This window comes from Doryrhamphus excisus, chromosome 5 (genome assembly GCF_030265055.1).
Source record: "Doryrhamphus excisus isolate RoL2022-K1 chromosome 5, RoL_Dexc_1.0, whole genome shotgun sequence".
Classification (NCBI taxonomy): Eukaryota; Metazoa; Chordata; class Actinopteri; order Syngnathiformes; family Syngnathidae; genus Doryrhamphus; species Doryrhamphus excisus.
Genome location: NC_080470.1, coordinates 21,982,501 through 22,001,122, shown reverse-complemented (window position 1 = coordinate 22,001,122; position 18,622 = coordinate 21,982,501). Strand labels below are relative to the sequence as shown.

The window sequence follows — 18,622 nt, the reverse complement described above, 5'->3', positions numbered from 1 at the left end:
TTTTTGAGAGAAGAGGTGCTGTAACATCCAATTTCAAAGTTATTGAGCCTCTGACACACTCATAGCTAAATGAGCCCACTGGGTGGCTACGCCTATTATTTTGTAAAAAGCAGGCTTTTATATTCTTTATTTTTCATATTTTCCCCCTGTAAAACCAATTATTTATCATTAATTATTAATTCATTTATTTTCTACCGCTTATCCTCACGATGGTCGCGGTGGGTGCTGGGGCCTATCCCAGCTGTCGTACACCCCGGACTGGTGACCAGCCAATCACAGGGCACATATAGACAAACAACCATTCACACTCACATTCATACCTATGGACAATTTGGAGTCGCCAATTAACCTAGCATGTTTTTGGAATGTGGGAGGAAACCGGAGTACCCGGAGAAAACCCACGCATGCACGGGGAGAACATGCAAACTCCACACAGAGAAGGCGGCCGTTGGGATCGAACTTGGGTCTCCTAGCTGCGCGCTAACCACTCGTCCACCGTGCAGCCTTACGTAATTATTTGTAAATATGTTATTGCAAATGTTACAAATTTAAACGCATGTTTCGCTACACATCATAAAATGGGGCTCTGCCAACTATCCGTCAGTCAGCTGCTAACCTAGCATGATGTGAAAATGTAATGTTTTGCATCACACAGCTATTCTAGTGAGATCCCACAAATATGTAGGACACAGTGCCAGCATATACAGTGATTGTTTACAAGAACTTCCTGTGTACAAGGCTAGTTATCACGTCAACATCTGCTCTCCAGAGCCTGACCACAGCTGTAAGCTTATCAGAGATGAAAGGCAGAGGAGGCGTGAGGGTGACACCTGAGTGCTGGAGGGTCCCACGGCTCTTCGAGGAACCTTGATGTCAAATCCACCCTTGGGGTCCTTTTCCCCGCGGAGGGCCGGGTCGTTGTGCGGTTCCCGACCCGTCTCCCAGTCGCACACCGTCTTCCGGATGGCCTGGAGGACACTGCGGAGAAGGGCAAACACTGTCATGGCGACGCAAACACCGTTACACAGCCGCTTGAGACGCCACAGCTCAGCGTAAAAAGGCACCTCTGGACGACGTTCTTCTTCTTCTTGATGGCCTGGCGCAGCGGGTCGCGCAGTGTCACCTGGGAGAAGTCCTGCAGGGCTGAATAAATGGTGTGACGGATGGCGTGGTTGAAGACGCTCTCCATGCGGCCCATCAGCACCTGCAGCCCCTTTATCATGGCGATCACCTGAGCAAAGGCATAGCAATGATGTCGACTAGAAGCCAAGAAAATGTTAAGGGATGTCCACTGGCTGATGGGCTGACCTCCACCAGGGCAAACTTCTCCTCGCTGGTGTAGTTGTAGCGGGTGGCACGCTCGTATTCCTCAGCGTTGTCAGGGCATTCCTTGTTGGAGTACTTGTCTGTGGGATGCACCAGTTTCCAGGAGTACTGTTGGGAAAGATGTTTCATTATTAAGTTGGATCCGAGGGCCGTCGACATAACTTGGAACTTTGTCGAAGTAGAATGGGTGCTAATACACAATTTTTAAACTTGTTTTTCTTTAAAATTCAATTTCTACGCTAATAAAATAAAATGATTTTGTCTCATTATATAAATTCTGATTTTTCATTAGAATAAAACTTTTTTCCCCTCATTATTTTTTGTTTTTATTCACATAAAATGAAAGCTTAAAAAAAATTTTCTTCCTAATTATGACTTTTCCATATTTCCAATATTTTCAATTTATTCCCACAATATGACTTTACAAAATGATTTTTCATTAGAATAAAACTTTTTTCCCCTCATTATTTTTTGTTTTTATTCACATAAAATGAAAGCTTAAATTTTTTTTTCCTAATTATGACTTTTCCATATTTCCCATATTTTCAATTAATTCCCACAATATGACTTTACAAAATTATTTTTCATTAGAATAAAACTTTTTTCCCCTCATTATTTTTTGTTTTTATTCACATAAAATGAAAGCTTAATTTTTTTTTCCTAATTATGACTTTTCCATATTTCCCATATTTTCAATTAATTCCCACAATATGACTTTACAAAATTATTTTTCATTAGAATAAAACTTTTTCCCCTCATTATTTTTTGTTTTTATTCACATAAAATGAAAGCTTAAATTTTTTTATACTAATTATGACTTTTCCATATTTCCCACATTTTCAATTTATTCCCACAATATGACTTTACAAAACTTTTTTGCAATTCTATAGCAAACAAATATTTTTCCTCATAATATACAAATTTAATCTTGTAAAATTACAACTTTTCTCATTTCTTATATTTTGACTGTGTTTTAGGTAAAATTACAGCTGTTTTTAATTTATTTTTCAAGTATTTATTCTTGACTTTAAGTATATTACCACTCAGGCTATTATGATTTAATTTTCCCGGTGATTTTTTTGGTTTTTGTTTTTTTTTTAAATAACTTTTTTTATGTGCCAAGGTCCAATAAAAAAACACATTGGGTCAGACTTTGGACACCCCTGGCATAAACACACATATTTTTCATAGAAATGACCCCTTTGTCAGTAAACTGTCAACCACGTAGTATGTCGAAGGCGGCACATTTTAGAATTGATGGGTTGTTCAACATGGACATTGTACCAACATAAAGTACTACCTTACAAATAGAGTTTGTATGCTTAGTATATTTCTTAGTATTATTATTAGTAGTATACCTTTCGGTGAGGTTGTGATACTCACCACTTCCATGACGTGAGCGCTCCACTGCGAGAGAAGCTGCATGCCCTGCAGCGCCAAGTCAAACAGCTTCCTGTATTCCATGTCCGTCTTCTGGGCCTCCTGACGCCCTGACCCAGTCACCACCTACACAAAGCACGCAATGACGTGTGGCAGCACATTGGTACCCGGTAATGGACTATTCCTCAACACCCACCTCGCTGTTACTGTAGCGGGCCAGCTCTGAGATGAAGCGCATATGGTCCTCACGGATCTGAATCATCTGCTCACAGATGTTGTACTGGGGGCTGCTGGATATAGACGTACACGTCCATCTGGAGATGAGGGTCAAAACAACATGAGGGTCAACGAGTTCCCTGGACTGTGAAGAAAAAACAACAGCGGTCTGCTATCCTCTCACCTGGACTTGTTCTCTTCAAAGTGAGCACTGGTCTTGATGTACCTAGACAACTCGATCTGCATGTCGCCGAACAGAGGAACCACCTGGAGTTGCTGTGACGGGAAACGCAGAACGTGAGTGGCCAGAAATGTGTGAAATGCAACTCGCAACAGTATCATGCTAACAATGCTACGTTGTGTTGGAACATGGAACCATGTCGGATTTGGTGCTACCCGTTGGCCCACACTTATAAATACATCATGAAATGCACCTGCCCTGTCACAGAATAAGAAGATGTAGCAGAAAGGACCAGTGTTGCCAACTTAGTAATAGATTTAGCGAGTTAAAAAAAAAATACATTGAAGAGCTAATCTGGTATACGGAGTACGTATCGTTTTTTCTCAAGTGCTGCTGAAGGTGTTGCTGTGCCTATAAATATTATTACATAAAGGCCAATTATTAGTATCAATTGTGCTCTTATTCCAACTAGTTCACAATGTTCTTTTTATAATATTATGACTTAATATATTATGACATCATATTTGAACCTTTTCCTAAACATTTTAGGAAGATTAGAATATTTTTCTTTATTTGTCATTCACAATATTATGACTTGTAATATTATAATCCTGACCTTTTTCTTTAATACTTCAATTTTATGCTGCTGAAATTATGTTTTTCCCCTAATACAGGGTCAGGCAAAATGATCTAACACATTTGTAAGTTAAATAAAAGGCAAATAAAGTAAAACAAAAAAATGTTTTTATTTTCAAAAAGTAAATATAATGCCATTTTTTCCTTATATGCATCGTTTGGCCCACAAATGTATTGAAATATACATTTTACGACTAATAATAGGTTGTATTCAACCACAACACATCAACAGCAGTGATTTATGAATATCATTTGAAAACCGTGATAGCGAAGCTGCAAAATTTGAAGCCTCCTGTGTACAGTGTGTGTGTGTGTGTGTGTGTGTGTGTGATTTATCTGTAAAAGGCACATTATGAAGAACTGAGCCAAAATTCTGCTTGAGATCCCAAATATTCAACCAAAATAATCAATATTGTATCATTATGATGAAATACAATAACAATAACACAATAATACCATATCTCTGTTTAGAGGATAATAGAACTGGACACTATTCTGGAATTGAAGTGTGGGTTGTGATGTCTTTTTGCAGCCGCATACCTTGAAGAACTTGTCAATCTTGGTCAAGTTGATTCTCTTCTTGGCATCCAGCTTGTAGATGTTGCTGCTGTTTCCATCCATGAGGTACAAGCCAAAGCCCATGACCTGTTGGGAGCTAAGGTTCAGCGCCTCCAACCAATGACATAAATTGCTCCTGACGAGCTGGCCGGTGACTCACTTTGAGCAGCATGTGTTTCTCGCCAGGGGTGAGGTACATCTTGTTCTCGTAGTAGTCCACGCACAGGTTGACGATGTCGGCCAGCAGCTCCTCGTAGCCGTTGATCACCTCCAGCTGCTGCTGCAAGGACTGTGTGGGGGACAATAATCATTCATAACATGAGCTGCTCCATGGTAATGATCTCGTATGTTAACACAGGGGTTTCCAAAGGGCGGCTCGAGGGCCATTTGCGTCCTGCGGCTGTTTTTTTTTTTTTTTTTTGAACCAGCGAAATTTGAAAAATCAGAAGTAATTTTCAAAGAATAAAATTAAAATGCTCTGAGAAGAAAAACTGCTAGAGACTGCGAAAGTTGTAATTTTATGAGAATAACGGTCAGATAGCGAGGAAAAAATAACATTTTAGTTACTTAACATTGAAATATTCAAGAAAACAAACGAGGGGAAATTTTAGTTTTCAAAAGTTATACAAAACCAAACAAAAATAGTTATTACTTTTTTTTATAAGGTTGGGGAAAACATTTTATTATTATGGTAATACAGTCCAAATATGGCAATAATAAATAATAATAATAATAATAATAATAATAATAATTGTATTTATTCTTATTTTTCTCATGTCTTCCCTTGGTTGTTTAATTTGTGATGAAAGTTCATGAAGATCTTCATTTTTGCAAAGCTGCTGGAAATCTTGGAGATCATGAAAGCACTTTGAAATAAAATTGTAATAGTTAATAATAACACCAGAAACATTTTATGAGAATAAAGTCAAAATATTCTATTCTAACAAGAGAAGGTAATTTTAATATTACAAAAAACATGACAAAAACACTTTTTAAAGTCATAATATTATGAAAAAAATTATTTTTTTGAAAAATTTAGTTCTAATATTATGGGTATAAAGCATGAGTAGAAAGCAGTGCTTCTCAAATAGTGGAGCGGGGCCCCCGCATTTTAATGCAGACCTACCAACATATACAAATGTACATGCAATTTGACTCTTGAATACGCTTGCTTGTATGCTCTCCATTTTCCTGGTTTCTGTTTGAAGTCTGTACACTCCAGATAAATGAATAAATATAAGTTTCTCTAATATTTCAAATGGGGGTGGATATCGCAAAAAAATTATTATCTATCATTTATTATGCCGCTTGTCCTCACTCGGGTGTGGTGTATGCTGAAGATGCAATTTTTAGACACGTGTTGCTTTACAAAGTTCCATCCTTCCATTATTCACTATTTAGCATAGCATACGAGGCCAAGTGTGATGCATTTGAGAACCAACCTGAGTGATCTTGTTGTGGTTTGCCAGGAACATGGACAGGTTCTGAGACTCCTGAATGGATGAGGGCTCAGACATTTTTCGGAGGAACTGAGCAGCACTGGAAGACAAGAAGAAGAGATGAAGATTTTGTTTCAATTCAACATAAAATCCCATTGCATTAACCAGACGTTTGATTTGAGCAGCATGGAGGCAGAGAAGAGGACCTGGATTGTCATCATATACTGCCACCTAGTGTTTGGTTTCTAGTTTGATGCGGGTTACTGCTACAACAATAGCCTGTGTTTGGGATTATTGTGTCAGTGCACAGAACAGGAAGTAAATTAGCGCCACAAACGTGGTTCCATCCCTTGGGGGCGTGTGCCTACCGCTTGTAAGCAGAGTGGTCATTCTTGACGCTACACTTCATGTTCTTCAGTTCGTCGAGGACAGCAAACATGTTGATGAACTTCCCCAGGGTCAGGAGGTACGCTTCGGATACAAAGTCCTTCCGCCGCTCCGTGTGACAAAGACGGCGGACCTCGCCGCAAAAGCGGTCGATGGCGGTGCGCTGAAAGAAAAATCCAAATGAGACATTCATGGTCTGGGTTGGAGGCAGGTGTCGGTGACGCGCGTACCTGGAAATACATGAAGTTCATCAGCTTGGTGACTTCAGGCTCCAGCACCTCCACGGTCTTCTCGTAGATCTCCACCCTGTTGGGCTGCTCGTTGCATTTCACCTGCGGGCAGGAAAGCACAATGGCTGAAAGACGAATGGCTGTGCAAGGAAGTCAGTGGGACTAGTGGTTACCTGGGGTATTGCACGTGAGCAACTCCTCCAGGTGTAGAGCATGATTGCGTACTCCTGCCCCTCCTCCAGCATTTCATTCTAAGACCAGAATGGACAAAGATGATCAATATTGATACTGATACTGATCAATATTAGCCGATTTCCATAAAATGGCATGATCAGCATGTGGCTAGAAAAAGGATGCACGTCTGTAAAACCTCAATAGCTTGGACTAAAAACAATAATTATTCAACACATAAACATTATTCATTCATTCATTCATTTTCTACCGCTTTTCCTCACAATGGTCGCGGGGTGCTGGAGCCTATCCCAGCTATCTTTGGGCAAGAGGCGGGATACACCCAGGACTGGTGGCCAGCCAATCACAGGGCACATATAGACAAACAACCATTCACACTCACATTCATACCTATGGACAATTTGGAGTGGCCAATTAACCTAGCATGTTTTTGGAATGTGGGAGGAAACCGGAATACCCGGAGAACACGTAACCATTAACCATGCAAAAATAATTTCAACGTTAGTGCAAAACATGCAATTTGAAACTTGAATATGAAAACTTCCATCAATGACACAGGTGTTCAAGTGCGGCCCGGCACATTCTAAAAATATGACTACAGTAAATAAAACAATAAGAGCAGCAACAATGGAATAATGGGCAGTGATTTTACTGGAATAAAGTCAAAATATTAAGAGAAAAAGCTGTTTCTGAGTCATTTCTGAGTACAATATCATAATATTATGAGAAAAAAAATAATTAAGTAATTTTACGAGAATAAAGTCAAAATAGGGCGGCACGGCGGTCGAGTGATTAGCGCGCAGACCTCACAGCTAGGAGACCAGGGTTCAATTCCACCCTCGGCCATCTCTGTGTGGAGTTTGCATGTTCTCCCCGTGCATGCGTGGGTTTTCTCCGGGTGCTCCGGTTTCCTCCCAAATTCCAAAAACATGCTACCATGCTAACATGGCGACTCCGTGCATGCGTGGGTTGAACCACTCCCCTGCAACACACTTGATTCGGCATCTAAATTGCATGGGACTAAATTCCCAAGTGTGTGGCCTTTATGCTCATGAATGAACACAAGAGGCTTATTTTTAAGTTAAATAAAACTGCACTGGGCTGCACAGCGATTAAGTGGTTAGCACGCAGGCCTCACGGCTAGGAGACCCGAGTTCAATTCCACCCTCGGCCATCTCTGTGTGGAGTTTGCATGTTCTCCCCGTTCATGCGTGGGTTTTCTCCGGGTACTCCGGTTTCCTCCCACATTCCAAAAACATGCTAGGTTAATTGGCGGCTCCAAATTGTCCATAGGTATGAATGTGAGTGTGAATGGTTGTTTGTCTATGTGTGCCCTGTGATTGGTTGGCGACCAGTCCAGGGTGTACCCCGCCTCTCGCCCGAAGACAGCTGGGATAGGCTCCAGCAACGCCGCGACCCTCGTGAGGAAAAGCGGTAGAATATGAATGAATGAATGAATATGCTCGTATGCTCTCCATTTTGTTGCATTTTCACGGTTTCAGTTTCAAGTTAAATCTGTACAGTACAGATAAATAAATCATAGATATCAGTTTCACTAGTATCTCAAATCAGGGGTGCGTGAAAACATTTCTGTCCCTTAGCATGCTAAACGGTTGCGCCAACCTTCGCCATTTCAACCTCTTCAGCTCGGCGGGAGGCGGTTTGGTGCTTTTGGTGAGAGGCGGTGCGCTGAGTAAATACTTCCCACATGAACGTGTTGACACGAATGTTCCTTCTTCTCACCATCACAGCATTTCATTCATCTTATGTGTCAACTCGGAATGTTTATATTTATCACCTATACCAGTATCATTGGAAGACTCTGTACCGGTATATAAAAATAAATATCGCCCAACCCGAGTCTAATTTATTTGGTTATAAAAGTATAAAGGTACCCCGCCTCTCGCCCGAAGACAGCTGGGATAGGCTCCAGCACCCCCGCGACCCTCGTGAGGAAAAGCGGTAGAAAATGAATGAATGAATGAAGTATAAAGGTGACTATAGGGGTGCTATTTTTTGTATGCAACACATTCTTTATATCTGCTTTTGTGTTTTCCTACTGAAAAAGCTGAAGGCATGCATGAGTTATTTACTCCCAGTAAGCGACAGGGGAAATGGGGGGTGGGGGGTCAGTGCTGCCTTCAAACAAAGAAAGTGTTTTTTTGGATTCTGAAACCACGCAAATGGTTGACAAGCCTTCTGACTTGACACAAAGGCTTTCTGGGCCTGCCAAAGATGCCCACGTCCATTTGTCCTCGGGTGCCCAGCCGGCTCTCTGGACCATGTGGGCCGCCAGAAGGTACAGAATGCTACTGTTAAGACAAGCGAGACCCTGACCATGAGTGTGAGAGAGTAACAGGATTCAAAAAGAAGCAAGCTAATAAGACTGGAACCTTTACATCAGAGGTGGCCCAAGTCTGACCCCCATGACATTAAATTCACAAGAGGGGGCAAACTTTACACCACCAATGATTTCTATGATTCCCTATGGGGCCAACTGATTGTAAACCCAAATTAAATCAACCATCACCCCAGGTGAAAGTGTTCCACCGTAGGATGCTGCTTTAAAAGGAGCTACTTCACCATGCTGGAGTGGACGGTCGCCTGCTCAATGTATCTGGCGATGCCCGTGACAAAGGCGTTGCGGTCTTCAAAGTTGGTGTTGAAGTTGGGCTGCAAATGTATTGTGAGACAAGATAGTGAGACACAAGACGCAATAACACGACCCGTCGTTTCTCCGCTTCAATTTAGCACCAACCTGGTACATGACCGAGGAGGGGAGGGGCTCGATGCATGGCTGCTGGTCTGGCAGCGGCAGCTCCTCCAGCAGGTCCACGTTGGAGAGAGCATCCTCTAAAGTGACGGTGGATGTCATTCTGCTGGGAAGGCAAAAACAATTCAAGTGTACGTTAAAATCATTTTAGTATTCATTCATCATTCAACCGTAACCACAATGAACAGTTACTGTACCCGATAGCAGCCATGTTTTTCAACCAATCTGGCTCTAATTTCTCACAAATCCGTACGAATAAGAGTCTCTGAAAGGTAGGTAGTAAATATAGCTTGGGAGTTTTAATGTGGAGTTTAGTTAGGAGTTAAAAATGTCATGTTTACTTTTGAGTGTAGTTTAGAGTTTAACTACCGGTGGTTACAATTTAATACAAGGGTCTCAAACGTGCGGCCTGCGGGCCACATGACACTAGTTTGAGGCCCCCGCCTTGATATGAAAGTTTAATGTTTGATATGGATGCTGTATGGTATCATGTACCCAGAAAAAAATATTACGTTTGATTAATGTTCATGTTAAAGGTTAAATAACTGTTAATAGTTATCCTCCCTATCCGTGTGGAAGTGGTAAGTTTTTGGCTTTTTAAGTTCAAAGGAAATAACTTGGAGGCTACCGTTTAGGTCGCTAGCTCTCTCGTTTGCGAATTAGCATGTGTCTCAAGACCCTGCAGTTGCGCAATATGTTGTAAATAAAAAGAGTATAAATAAAAGAGTATAAATAAATGACTATAGTCGTGTTTTGTCATGTCTACAGGGCTCTAATAATGCTTTGTTAATTTTAATCTGAAAAAAATAATTTGTCTACCCACCAACTACATGTTGTTTCTTAATTTTTAATTATTTGCCGTTTTATTATTATTATATTTATTTATTACTGATTGATTGATTTTCTTTATTCTTGATCTTATTTTGTGTAGAGAAATAAAAATGAAGATATTTGAGAACAGTGGAATGTTTTATCAGAGCTTTTCTTGTAGAAAATCGGAACCAAAGCAAAGTTTATTCATTTTTCTGTTTTTAATAAATGCGTTTTTTTTTTTTTTTGGAAAACCTGATGCGGCCCAGCCTTGCCCAGACCCTAGCTCCAGTGGCCCCCAGGTAAATTGAGTTTGAGACCCCTGATTTAATATGTAGTTCAGAATTCAGCATGTTCTGCAATTTCATCCAGCCCGCAGAGCTGTTTGGAAGATACCACCGAGCTGGCTCGCCTTCCGGACCCTATCAAACCAAGTTCTTACAGCAATATGTGTAATTAAGCAACTCCTCTGGTAAAAAAAAAATACTCATTTGGCATTTTCACTTTAAAAGTGTACCACAAAATTCACAACCATTCTTAATAAGGATGCCAGATTCAGACCAAAATTGAAAATAAGGTACATACCTGTACATGACTAAAATGGCAGCACTTTAACTATCACACAAACTCTGCAGATTAAAGAGGCATAAAACATCTCTAAATAGTGGTGGGGATGCAGGGAATTCCATTTTGTAGCATTTTCCTGGTTTCAGTTTCAAGTTCCCGTCTGTACAGTACAAGAATACATTATATCAATTTCTCTAGTATTTCAAATCAAATCCCTGTCCCTTGGGTGGGGCATGACAGAAAATAATCAAGAAACACTTATTCAGCCTGTGAACTACATTTAAAATGACCATGTCCCAACCCCTACTATAAACATAGACAAAACAAATACATAATTACTATATTTATAAATATGCATATTTATCTATGTTGTATAGTTCTATCAGGGTTGACATGATCCATCTATTACAGGTATGTATAAAACTTAATGGTACACATTGAAACTACTATACTAGATACTAATGATTAGTATTTCACATTCACAGATTCAAAGTTGCAGGTCATCAAAGCAGTTCTCATTCAATAATTTACAATTCATTTTATGGCAATAAAGGTAATTACACATAATTCCTCAATAGTTGTGTACATAACACGAGTACTATACCAGTCAAAATGTATCTATGTAGCATTGAATAGACACACACTTCATGTATTACAGCCAGTTAGTATTTGCTATCAAACTTTAAAGGAATATAAGAAATGAAAATGATGATGCAAGACAATGCAGCCGAAGTCGATATTTTCTTTTTTTTTTTTTTTTTAAATATCTGTGTAGCCCTATATCTTCTTTTGTGCTTTATTCGTACTTCCTTATTGTGTTTTTGTGCCATACCGACCCCTTCAGCAAGTGTGCAGCTATGCATGTTCATCTTGTTACATTTGTAGCTTGCGTCCGTCTCCTTTGTTTACTCACGGGAGTAGCTGCTAGCATTGAACACCCTTCGCTTCACCGAGCAACCGGACATCTCGAGGGGATATGAAGGAGACAAGCTGCATAGTGGAAGTGAAAAGCGAAAAAGACGGTATAAAGGTTGCTGGATAAAGAAGTTAACCGTCTGTTGTCATGGGGAACGTGAGATGGACGCTGAACCCGAACCCGAAGATTGAATATATTTATTTAAAAAAGGAGATATACTATTTTTATTTCAGTTTGGACCATATCGCCCAGCCTTAATGTCAGCTGACTGATGACCTATGACATCTACAAAGTGACATTTATGCCATGGACTCAAGAGTACCTTCACAATCAAGCGGTATCCTGCTGTCAACGTAATGGGCACCTCCGGTATAGACTTTAGTTAGAAGTTTAGACTTAATTTATAGTTAAAGTTTAGTTTTTGGTTTACAGTTTAGGGTTTAGTTCAGAGCACTAAAACACTTTTTACAAAAGCATCCCACACACATGCCATCAAGGGCCAATTTAGTTTTATCAAACAGGGATTCCTTACAACATTGCCTGTACAGTTAATGATGGGGTTAAAGAAGGTTTGACAGAACAGTTTGACCCTGGAACTGATCATCTCTCAACATTAGTTCCTACAGGGGGGATTTTTTTTTTACAACATCAAACAAAGCGATTACCACAAATACAAAAGAAAGAACATTTCAGTTCTTTTTCATTGTCTTGCCAATCTAACTTCTCAGCAATGACAGTAAAAGTCAGACCAATGTAAGCATGCAATGCAAAGCAAAGATGTGAAAATGCACCATTTAAGCGTACTTTAAGGTGTTTATCTGAAATTTGAGAAGAGAGAAACACAGACAGGTTATTGCAGCACAACTAAGAAAAAAAAAAGAGGATATAACCTGGTTCCTCTTCAGACTGCGCCGTCTCAAAGTGTCTGCTCCAACAAAAACAGACCAGCATTGGCTCCTGCCAGGTTGTTACGCGGCACACGGTAAGAGGCTTACTTACGACGGCCTAAAGGTGGGTGACGAAGGCGACAAAGGCAGTGCCACGCACGCAACACCAACTGTTTCATAGGTCAACCAAGTAAACGTCACTGCAGTTCTTTGTGACATCACGCACATGTTGAGCACAGTGATGCTTTCAAGTGCAAAATGCTTCTAAACTCAAAAGACTCATTAAGTAGGGTATCAGCAAATATATCAGCCAAAGGAGTATCAGCTAACAATGGATGGAGGGAGGGAGATATCTGCAAACATAGACAAAGGAGTATGAGCTAACATAGCTAAAAAGGTATCAGCAAAGTACAGCCAAAAGAATATCAACCAACAGAGCCAAAAGTACTGTATATTGGCAAACTTAGCAAGAAGAATATCATTAAACATAGTCCAAACAATATCAACAAACATAGCTAAAAGAGTATCAGCTAACGTAGACAAGGAAGATATGTGTAAACTTAGCAAGAATATCAGCTAACGTAGCCAAAGGAGTATGAGACAACATTGCTAAAAAGGTATCAGCAAGTATAGCTAAAAGAATATCAGCAAACTTAGCCAAAAAATTATTAGTCAACAGAGCCAAAAGTACTGTATATCAGCAAACTTAGCAAGAATCAGTAAGCATAGTCCAAACAATATCAACAAACATAGCTAAAAGAGTATCAGCTAACGTAGACAAGGGAGATATGTGTAAACCTAGCAAGAATATCAGCTAACATAGCTAAAAAGGTATCAGCAAGCATAGCTAAAAGAATATCAGCAAACTTAGCCAAAAATTTATCAGTCAACAGAGCCAAAAGTACTGTGTATCAGCAAACTTAGCTAAAATGTCAGTAAGCATAGTCCAAACAATATCAACAAACATAGCTAAAAGAGTATCAGCTAACGTAGACAAGGGAGATATGTGTAAACCTAGCAAGAATATCAGCTAACATAGCCAAAGGAATATGAGCCAACATAGCTAAAAAGGTATCAGCAAGCATAGCTAAAAGAATATCAGCAAACTTAGCCAAAAATGTATCAGTCAACAGAGCCAAAAGTACTGTATATCAGCAAACTTAGCTAGAATGTCAGTAAGCATAGTCCAAACAATATCAACAAACATAGCTAAAAGAGTATCAGCTAACGTAGACAAGGGAGATATGTGTAAACCTAGCAAGAATATCAGCTAACATAGCCAAAGGAATATGAGCCAACATAGCTAAAAAGGTATCAGCAAGCATAGCTAAAAGAATATCAGCAAACTTAGCCAAAAATGTATCAGTCAACAGAGCCAAAAGTACTGTATATCAGCAAACTTAGCTAGAATGTCAGTAAGCATAGTCCAAACAATATCAACAAACATAGCTTAAAGAGTATCAGCTAACGTAGACAAGGAAGATATGTGTAAACTTAGCAACAATATCAGCTAACATAGCCAAAGGAGTATGAGCTAACATAGCTAAAAAGGTATCAGCAAGCATAGCTAAAAGAATATCAGCAAACTTAGCCAAAAATGTATCAGTCAACAGAGCCAAAAGTACTGTATATCAGCAAACTTAGCTAGAACATCAGTAAGCATAGTCCAAACAATATCAACAAACATAGCTAAAAGAGTATCAGCTAACGTAGACAAGGAAGATATGTGTAAACTTAGCAAGAATATCAGCTAACGTAGCCAAAGGAGTATGAGACAACATTGCTAAAAAGGTATCAGCAAGTATAGCTAAAAGAATATCAGCAAACTTAGCCAAAAATGTATCAGTCAACAGAGCCAAAAGTACTGTATATCAGCAAACTTAGCTAGAATGTCAGTAAGCATAGTCCAAACAATATCAACAAACATAGCTAAAAGAGTATCAGCTAACGTAGACAAGGAAGATATGTGTAAACTTAGTAAGAATATCAGCTAATGTAGCCAAAGGAGTATGAGCCAACATTGCTAAAAGGTATCAGCAAGCATAGCTAAAAGAATATCAGCAAACTTAGCCAAAAATGTATCAGTCAACAGAGCCAAAAGTACTGTATATCAGCAAACTTAGCTAGAATATCAGTAAGCATAGTCCAAACAATATCAGCAAACTTTACCAGAACAATACCAAACGTAGGCAAAAGTGTATCTTCAAACTTTGCAAGAAAAATAGCAGCAAGCGTAGCCAAAACAATAACAGCAAACATAGCCAAGAGTCTATCTGCAAACTTAGCAAGATTATCAACAACTGTAGCCAAAAGAGTATCACCAAATATGGCACCACATACTGATGCGTTCACTGCCACACAATTCACAAACCATGAGCCGCCATGGAGCCTTGCGCATGCGTAAAAAGCTCGTGTCAGTGATCGATTGATCAAAGAGTATACATGCAAGAAGAATGTGGTGCCATTTCTGGAAGAATACGATCTAATGAATGGGTTTACATGCGTTTTAAAAATATGCTCCAACGCCCACTCGTGCAATATTTCATGCTGTTTCGCTATGAAGTAGATTAAAGAGGTGATTTAGCCACAAAAACACAACAGTGTGGCTTCTCCCGCAGCGTCTTCACACTAAACCACCCCGTTTCCTTCCTTGATATACACACACATTGTATATTTCTTTAAAGGGATCAATATGAGCAATATCAATGCATTTTTTCCGCAACATGATGCACGCAAACACAGCAAAGTTATGTTTTAATAAATGGGAGGGACAGTCCCGTGAACGCAACACCAACTCAGGTAAAACAGATTTCCTGCCCCGTTCACGGACAGGTGAGCAAACATCTCCAAAATACGGAGTTAATACGCACACAATCCAAACAAAATCAGATACAATTCTTTTTATCTTCATCTCAATAGAAGTATCGTTGAAGTGGACTTTGAAGTGTATCATGGGAAACATGTCGCTGCGGTTAGGCTACCTCCCTGCTCCTAGCCGCGGCCTCACGTTTGTTCACATCGCGGCCTTACAAGCCAGGAAAAAAAATGAATTTTTATAATGTAAGTCAACCTCTGTGTGTTATGCAATAAAACAACACACGCAACTTAACTTTTGGAGTAAGTTTGTCTTGTTTTGTGGTGACGCTTCCAGCCAGGCGACGCTACGGGAAGGCTACACCCAAAGTTTGCTAGCTTAAACTTTGCCATCCAATCACTCCCAACTCACCCGACACTTGATGGCTCGTCGCGGGGAGAAGTGAGTCGACTAGGCCGACAAGTGCGCCATTCAACCGAGCGCTGTTAAGTCCTCCAGATGTCTGTGAAGTTTTAGTTTGGCGTTTTTTTCCCTTCCTTCTATCGCCAGTTTGAGGAGTCTTTCCAGGCTTGGTGTTATTACCATGGGCGGAGCAGGGAGTTCCTGTCCGGGCTCTGACAGGAAACTGAGCCGAGTGAGGCGGCCACACACTGGAGCCTGCCCCCGCCAGCCTCAGCCAAGGTGAAGCTAAAGGAATGTACATTGTTACTATGCGGGCTCACAAAAACATAAACACACAATAAACTCATTTTGATAAGGGGTTATTACTCCGGGTTTCTTTATTAGTTTGTGACTTAGCAGACTAGTTTAACATTGGGGTCTACTGTGCCAGTGACACACCATATCCACTAGATGGCCTTATTTTCGAGGTGGGCGTATCGATCCAAATATCGATCTTCTGAGTTTGAAAAATGTCCAAGAAAAAGCATCGTTATCGACGATACTATACCTGTATTTACAGTATTTGGGATTGAATACCAAAATGTGTAGTATGCCCACCTTATTAGTAATGTGCATTACCGCCACCTACAGGACCGGAGTGGAACAGTGAAACGTTATTTTTACATTGGCTACAGCTATGCTGTAGTTTTGCCTTTGAAATAAACCAATAAATGGCTATAATGTCGTTTAATGCATATATATTTACATTTTGATTGTATTCCAGTTCTAGTTAAAAACATTAAAAACTGTTATGATTGTTTTCATATATTGATAATATTCCCTCAGTACATACACCAAAAATGTTATTGGTGAAACAAAATGCCTAAATCCCTTGATAAATGCAACCATGCCGTAAGGCCCACAGCTTGTTTTTATGTACCTGTGGAATTCTTTACAGAAAATATTGAATATTGCACAGAACAATTACATGCAGAGTGGGAAAATGATTGTTTTGAAGTTAAAATAACTTTGGAGAAAATTGTACATGTTTCAGACATTCAACAAAAGTAAATAAGGGATGGCATTGAATGCACCATGACTTGAATGTACACATTTCAAATTAAAATCTGATTCATTTTCTTTGTTAAAGAGCTACAAAAATATGTAATATGGAATTGGTATGATTGGTTATGACAAATTTGCAAAATTAAGTAAAAAAAAAAAAAAGGACAAAGAAAATACATAAATGTATGCGTTATAAATGTACAGTATTTATTTGTGGCTTTGAAACGATTGATATGAAAACACTGCTCACGCCTTCCAATAATGACTTCAATCAAGCTTGTGAACATGACAGCTAGTAAAAAGATATTTACAGCAAATATATATACAATCAGCTGCACGGCGGACGAGTGGTTAGCACACAGGCCTCACAGCTAGGAGAGCCGAGTTCAATTCCACCCTCGGCCATCTCTATGTGGAGTTTGCATGTTCTCCCAGTGCATGCGTGGGTTTTCTCCGGGTACTCCGGTTTCCTCCCACATTCCAAAAACATGCTAGGTTAATTGGCCACTCCAAATTGTCCATAGGTATGAATGTGAGTGTGAATGGTTGTTTGTCTATATGTGCCCTGCGATTTGGCTGGCCACCATTCTCGCCTGAAGACAGCTGGGATAGGCTCCAGCCCCCCCGCGAGAATTATCCTCACTATACTCATTCATCCTCAATGAATGAATATATCCAATCAGCTGACTCATAGAGCTTTGGGGACCACAGCATGGAAACAAGTCAGCTGGCGTTTAAGCCGATGCCAGTCAGCACTGCTCAAAGCCTGCCATCAGCGAGAGGGCGAGGGACTCCACTGTGCACAGAAAAACAACAAATCACAAATCCAGTCTGAAGGAAGGATTCCGACTAAGTTCTGATGGTCGCTTACGGTGAGGGAAGGAGCCTCGACACACAGCCTTATTGAGGATGGTCACCAGGAACATGTGGCAGTTTTTGAAATCAGACTCCATTTTGTCAATGGATTCAATCCTATGCAAAACACACACATGACGTGGTGGTTAAAGACATGTGACTTTCCTGTATGCTTTCCTACACTGCATGCTCTTACTTCCAGGCTCCAAATCCGGCTTGCCATCGGTCAGAGAAGATGAGGACCAGATTGAGCACCTTCATGATGGCTTCCTTGACAAAGCTGACCTGGAAAGGAAGACATGTGAATCATGTCTAAACCTCTCGCGGGGAATGAAGGCATGAAGTTTACCTTCTCCCTCAGTAAGCAGCGGTCGTGAATGGTTGCCAAATATCTGTAATGGATCTTGATCAGCTGGTCCAGGTCCTTGGCTTCCTGCACTTGGTGCTGGAACTCCAGGCCGGTACTGTGCAGGATCTGACCTCAGACAGAAGACAAACATTCATTCATTCATTTTCTACCGCTTTTTCCTCACAAGGGTCGTGGGGGGTGCTGGAGCCTATCCCAGCTGCAAACATGACAAGACAAACATGCTGTATATTATTATTTTTTTGTATTTAGTATTAAAACCATAAACAATGAAGTTTAAAAAGTTTACCGCTGTATTTTAAACATACAAATGTGGCTCCAGTATGGGATATGTAAATTATACTCTCAGGGGAATAGAGTAATCCCTCATTTATGGCGGTTAATTCATTATTAAAGCCCTCTAGACATGAAATAACACCCCTATAGTCACCGTTACATTCCTATTAGCTAATATAGACATAACAACAGCAAATAATTCAGAATATAGACTAAGCATTCCCAAAGTGGGGTGACAGTTAAATAATATTTTTCTTATTTATATTATTGTACTTATTTACATATATGTGTAATATATTAAAAAAAAAATAATATATATATTTTTCAAATCAAAGACACTTAAACTTTAATGCTAGATGTATAAA

At 39.9% G+C, this 18,622-nt stretch overlaps 2 protein-coding genes and 1 long non-coding RNA gene across 7 annotated transcripts in view; 1 reads left to right on the top strand and 2 right to left on the bottom strand.

Annotated features, from left to right (window-relative positions):
- Positions 1-15,975, bottom strand: part of cyfip1 (cytoplasmic FMR1 interacting protein 1) — a 32,240-nt gene extending 16,265 nt beyond the window's left edge. Inside the window, exons 1-15 of one of the 5 annotated variants that reach the window (XM_058074134.1) lie at positions 15,725-15,975; positions 9,304-9,424; positions 9,129-9,218; positions 6,527-6,604; positions 6,354-6,455; positions 6,105-6,286; positions 5,740-5,836; positions 4,458-4,586; positions 4,280-4,384; positions 3,107-3,198; positions 2,903-3,020; positions 2,710-2,832; positions 1,309-1,434; positions 1,065-1,231; positions 831-978 (exon numbers count right to left, since the gene is read on the bottom strand). In XM_058074134.1, the coding sequence (XP_057930117.1) occupies positions 831-978; positions 1,065-1,231; positions 1,309-1,434; positions 2,710-2,832; positions 2,903-3,020; positions 3,107-3,198; positions 4,280-4,384; positions 4,458-4,586; positions 5,740-5,836; positions 6,105-6,286; positions 6,354-6,455; positions 6,527-6,604; positions 9,129-9,218; positions 9,304-9,420 (1,674 nt within the window). In that variant the 5' untranslated portion in view covers positions 9,421-9,424; positions 15,725-15,975. Of the gene's footprint in view, positions 1-830; positions 979-1,064; positions 1,232-1,308; positions 1,435-2,709; positions 2,833-2,902; positions 3,021-3,106; positions 3,199-4,279; positions 4,385-4,457; positions 4,587-5,739; positions 5,837-6,104; positions 6,287-6,353; positions 6,456-6,526; positions 6,605-9,128; positions 9,219-9,303; positions 9,425-11,608; positions 12,452-12,501; positions 13,152-15,724 lie in introns of those variants that run through there. The other 4 variants (XM_058074135.1, XM_058074136.1, XM_058074138.1 and 1 more) reach the window with 4 other exon arrangements.
- On the top strand, positions 15,169-16,877 carry LOC131130072 (uncharacterized). Its single transcript, XR_009129949.1, has 3 exons — positions 15,169-15,330; positions 15,418-15,558; positions 15,650-16,877. It is a non-coding gene; the product is annotated as an uncharacterized LOC131130072 (long non-coding RNA).
- tubgcp5 (tubulin gamma complex component 5) overlaps positions 16,175-18,622 on the bottom strand; it is a 13,182-nt gene continuing 10,734 nt past the window's right edge. The window contains exons 20-23 of the mRNA XM_058074140.1: positions 17,964-18,089; positions 17,811-17,899; positions 17,631-17,731; positions 16,175-17,555 (exon numbers count right to left, since the gene is read on the bottom strand). Coding sequence (XP_057930123.1) covers positions 17,509-17,555; positions 17,631-17,731; positions 17,811-17,899; positions 17,964-18,089 — 363 coding nt within the window. The 3' untranslated portion in view covers positions 16,175-17,508. The remainder of the gene's footprint in view (positions 17,556-17,630; positions 17,732-17,810; positions 17,900-17,963; positions 18,090-18,622) is intronic.